The 8,844-nt window shown below is 43.3% G+C and overlaps 1 protein-coding gene across 2 annotated transcripts; it reads left to right on the top strand.

The window, feature by feature from the left end:
- Positions 1–384: 384 nt before the first annotated feature.
- On the top strand, positions 385–8,399 carry LOC111961617 (WW domain-binding protein 1). Of its 2 annotated transcripts, none has more exons than XM_023984021.3 (4): positions 385–668; positions 1,580–1,682; positions 1,910–2,077; positions 2,341–8,399. In XM_023984021.3, the coding sequence occupies exons 1-4, from the start codon at positions 606–608 to the stop codon at positions 2,820–2,822; spliced, it is 816 nt and encodes a 271-aa protein (XP_023839789.1). In that variant the 5' UTR covers positions 385–605; the 3' UTR covers positions 2,823–8,399. The 2 variants fall into 2 exon arrangements, with proteins under 2 accessions (XP_023839789.1, XP_070298269.1); XM_070442168.1 differs by lacking the exon at positions 385–668 and adding an exon at positions 964–1,037.
- Positions 8,400–8,844: the final 445 nt, after the last annotated feature.

Raw genomic sequence — 8,844 nt, 5'->3', positions numbered from 1 at the left:
AGCGAGATCCTATTGGCGCGTTCCAGCATTATTTGCATATTTCCGTTAGGGGAACGTCTACTCTGTGAAGTGCGCGTGGTCAATAACTACGTTTTTAAATACTTTGGCAAATGGTAAAGTCTACAAAACTTAGTTCACTCTGTTAGTAACATATTTTAGTTATTGGGAGCAGAAAACTGTATTGAGATCAAATATTTAATCGATGAGAAAATTAGCAGAATGTCGGCCAAAATCCATATCGCTCAATCTTCTCTCACTGCCGGCCACTGGGCTTCCTTCGTGACCATATTTGGTGGTGAGTGGAAACGCCAACCGGATGCTTCAGATTGAAACATCTGGCTCATTGTTCTATCTCTGGTACTAGTTTAAATCGCACCAGTTGCACAAAAATATTGCTTCTCCAGTTGGTGTTGTATGGACACAACACCGCCCTCAAGTGGCTGGTGCAAAATATAACTCTTCTTTTCTGGTTGAGAATTCAATCGCCTTTCGACAGGGACAAATTATGTCGCGTACGTAACGGTTTGAACTAGCTGTTCATTTCACAAGTTCTGGATCAACTGCTATATGATTCCCGTCGTGTTCTCGGCCAACAACGGGGAAAGATGCCACAGAAAACACTGGGATCCATTGTAGGTCTGCTTTGCACCGGGACCTGGTTGGTACAGGTAAGCTGCAGTTTGCTTTCATAGCGCTGTAGGCGCTTTCGACCAAGACCGTGGATCGCAGCTGGAAGTAGGCCTTCTATTGTGCGTTTTTTGTTTCCCCACAAAGGAACTTGGGCATGGCTCGCTAGCAACTCCAACTTTATGTGACGTCAGTTTGGCCAAATCGAGTGTTTCTTGATATATTTACACAATGTTTATAGCTTGAAATACTTATACGATATTATCCGAAATCTTACCATCTACCAATTTAGCTGCAGCTCAACATCTTTCAAGACTAGCTGATAAACTAGCCACAGCTAAATATATCGTTAGCTAACGTTAACGCTTTCAAACATTTGTAGACAATACGGCGACATATTTTGTTATACAGTAAGTGGCCACAATTTGAAGTATATAAAACAAATAAATAACATCAATAGCTGGCTGTTAACTAAAACCCGTAAACAAACATAGCTAGCTAACATGCTAAATGACCAGTTAACGTTAGCTGGCTAACTGCGTTTTTCCTGTTATTTATTTGTTGGCAGTGATGCATAGCTTGCTGTTACCGTCGTTAACTACTGGCCTAACATGTTTAGCTAGCTTACCTCTGTAACGTTAGTACCTAGTTTAAAAAGGTAGTTGGCTAACATTTTAAAACTAATTTGTGAGGTCATTTGGCAGCTTCTACTATGACATGGTTGTATCATCATGAAATGTCACGTAGTTAGCTATCAATGCAACACCTATTTAGATTTTCCAAACATTGAATGCGCTTACAGTTTTCAGCCCCAGTGAAAGTAGGTGCAGCACATTTTGTGCAGTAAATGCCAATGTGAAGTTATGTCAAACAGTTGTGTGTGCATAATGCATAGCTTTTCTCATTTGTGTTGTGTAGGATGTCACTGAATAACATGCCTGTGTTTGTTTAGGGAAAGGAATTCTGTTTTGGAGTGAACAATGAGCAATACCGGTGTGAGATGGGCTACTGCTGCGGGGAGACCGAGTGCTGCACTTACTACTATGAGCTGTGGTGTATGTTCAGTGTCCTTTATTCTCTCCTCTTCCCCCTTTCCCATATTTTTTTTCTGACGATATTTCCATGACTTATTCTTAATGATAGTAATCTCTGAATGTGTCACTTTGTTTCATCGAGTCACTAATTTTACATGTTTTGTTGCCGAAATCAATAACATTGAACCTAATTAACATAAGCTGAAATGATTTGATGGAGAATGTAACTATGTGATTGTTTTGTGTAGGGTTCTGGCTGGTGTGGACCCTCATCATAATGCTGAGTTGCTGCTGTGCCTACCGTCACCGTCGGGTCAAGATGCGGCTGCAGCAGGAGCAGCGCCAGCGCGAAATCAGCCTTATGGCCTATCAGGGAGCTTCTAGTTCTTTCATCTCCCCTCCACCCCTCAACTTGAGTGAGTCTTTTAAACCCCGCGGGACACTTATTGCCCCCATCTGCACTGGGCTGGATGCCTCCAGACCCTACAGCCCTGAAATTACTTCACCACCTCTCCCTCTGAGTTAACTGTTTACAGTAACTAGGCCTGGTAGTTGGAGATGGTTCTTAGCAGATTCAGAACCACATCTGACAATTAGTTAATTAGTTCAACACCAGCTAACCCTATCTAGACTGGTAAGATGGTTGACTCCTGTGTTTTTTTGTTGTATTTACTCCCAGGGTTCTGGACAGACTGCAAGCTTCCTGACTATGAAGAGGTGGTGGGTCATCCCCCGACTCCCCCTCCGCCTTACTCCGAGATCCCCCCAGAGACCACCCCTCCCATCCTACTGCCCCCCATCCAATCAGAAGCTGCTGTGGTGCTGGAGCCCCCAACAGAGGACACTCCAAGAGAGGAGCAGGCCGCTAGTTCCTCAGCAGACCAGGAATCCGCATCTGCTCCCAGCCAATCAGAACAACCGGTGGAAGAAGAGCTGCTGACCCGGCGCAGGCATGTGACTGGCGACTCGGGGATCGAGGTGTGTGTGTGCCAACTGGACGAGGGCTCTGGGCCGGAAGAGGACGAGGAGCAGGTGTGTCAGGGGGCCAGGGGGGACTGCTGCTCTGCCTCTGAGCACCACCACATCATCAGACACAAAGAGAGAACCCCAGGGCCTCAGCCCAAGGGCCAGACCGCCAGCACCGGAGACCGCCTGGTCTGAGCTCCACCACCAACCACCCAGAGGCTGCTGCCGGATGTGCGCTTTAGGGAGGGAGAGCCCTTGTCATCATAACAATAACCCAGACACCACCAGCAAATGAAATGCCCCACAACGACTCACCAAATGAACCAGGTTGTCCTGCTCTTTGACATGCTTGTCAGTTATGATCCATAAAATGACGCCAATGATGACAAAAAAGTTTATTTGAAAGATGTTTCGTTTGGCTATTGGTTTAATTCTTTAATACCCATGGATGGTCCCTCGTCTGCTTTGTTTAGTTCTTGCAATGGTGATGATGAGAAAATGCCAACTTCTAGAGATCTACCAAGTGGCAAGGAGAGGTGCTGATGCTGGCACAGAATTGACTACATCTACCCACCCACTTGTCCCTCACTCTCCCACCCAACTGTCTGGCCTGGACATTTTTCCTTTGGTCCTTCTAACATTTCACCTCTGTGGGGACAGGGCAGGATGGCATACCACCATGGTCACCAATCCCTAGGCCCCAGCACATAGGGGCCAAAACATAAGATGATGCTACCAGACACAGTCCTGACCAGGGGATACAAACTGTTACGGATAGAACTCGTTTTGTTTTTGCAGGGGTTTGTGTGTGTACTGTGTAATCTAGGACACAGCTGAAAAGTGATGTCACCCCCGAGGTAATCTTAGCATGCATCTGGTTTCTTTGTGGAGTGACAGCAGGGCTATTTGCATCCAGAGAAAAGGCTGGGAAGTGAAGATGTGCCTGTCTCTTATAGCGTCTCTCTCTGAACTGTGTCCCAATAACATCAGACTCCACCCCGCCTACACCCCCCTCTACCCATCCCTCATGTCTCCACCAGTACTCCGGTCAACACTTGGCCAGACTGAACGGTATTGAATAGACTGGAATGGACGTTTTGATGTGATCTCTTGTCTGACTGGCCAAGTGAACTGAAGACGTGACAATATCCCATCGCTGTGCCTGCAACTTGGTATCTATAAACAGCATTGTGGTGGTCGACCGTGTATGTGTTTCCCAGACCGGCGGTGAAATAACGTGGCGTGTGTGTGGTGGGGTCAGCAGTATTTTGAAGGACTGACAGTCTCACCGAGCGGTAAGGGGTATGTTGTTGGGATTAGAAGTACAAACCAGAGGAGGGTGGGAAGACTGAAGGTTCAGCAGTGTAGTACTTTGTCCTGTATCATTTTCTTGTCTTTTTATTACTTCTCTAAAACCTGCTTTAGCTGAGGCCACTATAACCCACATCAATGACAAAGAATCTCTTATCCAAGGGATGCTGTGAGTGTGGAGTAGTGTAGTCTTATTTAGTGTATCCTCAGTGTCCTGGCCCCCGGTGTAAGTTAGTGCACTCAACTCACCAGGCTTTAGACCACTTTTATTTATATATATATATATATATATATATATATATATATATATATATATATATATATATATATATATATATATATATWTATATATTTTAGAGGGCATGAGTAATTTGTGTAGATGTGTGTTCTGATTCGTCCTGTCAGCAACGGTGTGTTTTCGGGCACGTGTTTCATATAGTCTACTACTCCCAGGCCATTGGCCCCGAGCTGAAAATGATGAATCGCTGCTGTTTTTACCCAGCAGCAGGCGGAGTCAGATGGTGGCACTCGGACGGAGTGAACCAACGTTTAAGTATAGACACCATGTATCTAGTTTCATCATGTTATGACTTTGCACTGGGCCTGCAATGTGCTGTTGCATACTCCCTTGGCTTGCAGTGGTGTGAACATTGTAGAAGCAATGTGACAGATTTGTGTTGGTATTTTCCATTCAGTGGGATGGGGTTGGCTTTGCTGTGTGTGCAGTGTTAGTGCAGCTGCACACTGTTATGATAAACCAGTGATGTGCGTTGCTTGCCCAGCATGTGTCGAAGCGTAGCCGTAGAATCGGGGAGTGTGAGTTTTATTCTTCCGTTCCACCTAAAATAAGAAGCACAAAAGTCCAGCTGCCTTGGTTGTGTGTTTTAAATGGCAGTGAGTGATATGATAGTTTTATTTAGGGTATTGATTTGCTTTCATGCAGCACTTATTGATCAAGTAGGTTATGGACTGATGCACTGTTTATTATTTCACTGCTAATGAAAAAGGACAGACTCAAAGACATTAATTTCAACTATCAATCAATAAGTTGTCTGTCTTCAAGTGTTAAGTCTTGACACTATAAAAGTAATGCTGGAAAGTCAGGATAGTCATGCACTCAAAGACTCACCTGCTCACATTAGGACACTAACATGTTTTTGATAAGACACCATAAGTTGCCTTGGTAGGTTGCTAGGGAACAGACATGACATGAGGCTCAAGGTGCACCACAACAGAGGGGTATCCTACGAAGCATGTTTGAGGAGTTGGTGAGGTAACTTTGGTAAACCCTGAGTTCAACTCGGGATATCCAGTCATACGAAAGTGACTCACATAGAGATCCTAGTATTCTAATTCCTGATTCTATGGTGGCTCAACTTTGAGCCAGGTACATTTCTATGGCAACAAATCCTTCAGCACTAACCTGCTCTGGGGTAGGCTAACTCCACTTATCATGAATGAAATTACTGGGCTGTGAGTTGTGGACCATGAAATCAGATTCCCTCCCACTTGCAAAGATTGTGTCATCATCCCCTTCATTTGAGGGAGATGACTGATTTTAAATATTATCCATGGTCGTAGTACAGAGGAAGCCTGTGATGTAATGTGAAGCTAACTGAAGCTGGTTAGCTTTAGAAAACCCTGAGTAGATCTAGCTTGCTTTGTAGGATACCCCTCAGAAGGCATATGAACACTCATTTTAAGTGCTCCTTCTGAGGCATAAGGAAATAAATGCCTTCCTGTGGCATGGTGGTAAAATGTAGTTAGGGACAGGTAGACTAAATGTGTTTTGGTGTCTTGTGTTTGAGGAGTAGGTGATTATATTCCAGACTTGTGCTTTGGAAGAAAGCTAAAATGTTTGAGCCCCCCCATGTTTGAAGCATGGTGTGCAGTCTGACATATCGATCGGCTCAACTTATTCTAGAATGTGGTTATGAGTTGCAAGAAATGTATCCGAGTGAAACCACAAGACGAGATCATATGTTGTAGAAACTGGCCTGTAGAATAGGCAACATTTATTAAGTCAGAAAGCTTGTGTATGTCATTTAAAAATGCCATCGGCTTCTCCCTGGTTATCTGTGGTTATATTGATCACTTTTTTTTCCTTCTTCCCCACCCCCATTTGTCTTTAGTTATCATTATTTTTATTTCAAGGATATGATCTAGATAAGTTTGATATTTGAACTGACCTGAAAGGATGTTAAATTAGTACCAAACAAAATGATGTTAAGAAATCCTTTGTTATAGTTTTTCTTGTGCTCATATGAGACGTTTGTTTTTTGAATGGTTGGGGGGGGGGGGGGGGGATGACAAATGTAGATGCTAAAGTGCAATTTATTTTTATGCAATATAGATAAATTAAGATTATTATGGTGAGAGGGTGTTTATGTTTCTGAATAAGAAAATGGGGACCCATAGTTTTTTCAGTCCCATTGCTCACTACTTAATGGGACAACTCTTGTTTGGCTTTCACATGTTTACCTAGATAAAGGGCTATCAGTCAGTCATGGACAAACACCCATCCATTTCATTCATCTGCTCTGTATTTTCCTCTTACCTACAGTTGCAGACACCGGCGATATGTGAACGTAATTCTTTGGACATCTGTAGTACTCGTGTGAATAATGGCCATATTGTATATTTTCAAGCATCTTTTGCCTTTTTGTTCCTTGTTCGCTTTTGTTTCAATGTTCACAGAGGTGCGTGAAGCTCTTATCCCTCGCTCGGTCTCTTCTTTCTCTCAAACCCCCCCCCCCCCCCCCCCCACCCAGTCCCCTATGGCCTCTCACCATATACCAGCACAGAGGGCACAAGCTAGGATCAGTGTCAGGTTGGGTATGTGGTCCTGATGAGGTAACTAGCCCCAGGTGTGATAGTGATGGGGGCTTTTAGCCATGGCTCATTGCATCCCTCTGGACATGAGACACCACTTCCCCCCCCCCCCCGGGGCCCGACCATACCGAGCGTGGTAACAGAAACTGCGTGGCAACCCACACAATGTTTGTCTTTGAGGTGGGGTTTTGCCTCTGCATATATCATCCTTAAGATCATGCAGGAACAATTATCTTTTGAGATTGTTTGCCTGTACCTAAACAATTACTGTACTCAACCCATGTGTTTGTCTCATACACTCATACATGCGATCCTATTGTCATGAATATAATATTTTTTTTTTTTTTAATGGGCATCAGTATTTGGCATCTTTCAGAATCTACCATTAGCACCAGTGCCGTACGTTTTCATTTACCTTGCTCACTACACCAAAGGCCTCCTTTCACCCTAAGTTTTTCCCTCTTTTCTGCTCCATGCGCCTCTTGTAATGTACTGTAACTGACCTAGCCTATGCAAAAAAACAAACCCATTGATATATATGCTGCAATACTCTTCTGTGTGGTTGCCAGTCAAGCAATATTACTCTCAAGTACATGTCGCAAGTGTACCTCAGTTTATATTTTGTTTTTATTGCTACTATGGTGTGTTTCGTGTGTATGCTTTGAAAGTAAATGTGTATATTACATGTTACCTCTTGGTGGTGTTTTGGGAGAAAAGATAAGCCATTCTAGTTAAATTTGTCTTTTGTTTCTGTTAGTCTTTAGTGACATGGATAGAAGTACAGTCTGCTGTCATTCTGATCTAAGAATATTACTCCTGCTTATTATGAAGAAAAAATACATCTGTTTAACTTTGTAAACTAAAGGTGTGTTTAGAATTATTTTTGTTGTATTAATGCTATTTAATCTCTCCTCAGCCTAATATTATTCTGTTTGTCCTGTGGGTACCTTTGCCACTGTTCCACCCCTTGTGTATTGCGCTGTCATGGTGTATTTGTAAACAGTGACATGGCTTGTTTTTATTGTATTTGAGACATTTTCAGTGACTACTTAACAGTTGCCTTCTCTCCTTGATTGCCCAACCTTTTGATATAGAAGATAGTGAATGTGACCTTTTTATCAAGTATGGAAGCCAATCTAATCCCAGTGCTAGATAACCGAGTGGAGAAAATGATCAGGTCTCTTAAATGGGTTGTTTAGGGTACACCTCCGCTAGCCCAGGAGTTTGTTTTAGATGATCTATCACTAAGGGGTGGGTTGCACTTGTAATCATACATCACCAAGGCAACAATGTACTCGCAACATAATCTAAGGATGCTCTGTTTAACCAACATGTAACCCAAATGTTTCATTTCTCCCTCAACCATAGATAATGTCAAGCGGATGTTGTGGCTGATGCGTATGTAGAAAGACTTTGCAAAAACAAACACCCACACTAGAGAAGGAAGCGGTCGACCACAATCAGACTCTTTCGTGTTCTTTTTCCTATCGAGATCAAGCCCCCAAAAAAGTAAAAAAATAAAAACACATTTGTGGTACATTTGAATGCTTTGGTTTAGTAGGGGGTCTGCTGTGTACTGTTGGGTCATTTGGATTTTATTTTTGTATAATAAAACAAACATTGGCACTTGTTTGGCTCTGACTTACCTTTGTTGAATGCTGTACTGTTTCTCAAGCCTATAGTGTTGACATTGATGGACTAGCTGAGGGCATAACCTACTCCCCTCAGCCGGAGGGGCCCCACCCAGGCATCTGAAGCAGTTGATATTGATCTGGAGGAGGAGCACAGAAGGGCAGTGTGAGATGGTGCCGGAAGCATGCGGCTGTCATTATTGATGAGTACCCCAAGGCATGGCCTCTTAACATGCCCTTCTTTAAGGACAAAGACCGTCACAAATATAATAGTCCCACTTTGCCTGAAAGGCCTGGGGCAAAGCTTCAAGTTAAAAATGAGTGCAGAACAAGCAGACCTTGTGATAAGTAAACTAACCATGTGTTTTATCATGATATACAATCACATGACTTGTGAAGAGTATAATACTGGTATTTCCACTGCAACATTACTAGACTTGTAG

The sequence above is a fragment of the Salvelinus sp. IW2-2015 genome, linkage group LG4q.1:29, assembly GCF_002910315.2.
Source record: "Salvelinus sp. IW2-2015 linkage group LG4q.1:29, ASM291031v2, whole genome shotgun sequence".
Taxonomy (NCBI): domain Eukaryota; kingdom Metazoa; phylum Chordata; class Actinopteri; order Salmoniformes; family Salmonidae; genus Salvelinus; species Salvelinus sp. IW2-2015.
The sequence above is the reverse complement of the archived record's forward strand: the minus strand, read 5'-3'. Positions and strand labels throughout refer to the sequence as shown.

Bases quoted from the DNA above. Each gene is read 5' to 3' on its own strand.
- LOC111961617 (XM_023984021.3), top strand. From the start codon at position 606: ATGCCACAGAAAACACTGGGATCCATTGTAGGTCTGCTTTGCACCGGG. The intron at 669-1,579 runs GTAAGCTGCAGT...GTGTTTGTTTAG, and splicing joins CCGGGACCTGGTTGGTACAG to GGAAAGGAATTCTGTTTTGG. The intron at 1,683-1,909 runs GTATGTTCAGTG...TGTTTTGTGTAG, and splicing joins TTACTACTATGAGCTGTGGT to GGTTCTGGCTGGTGTGGACC.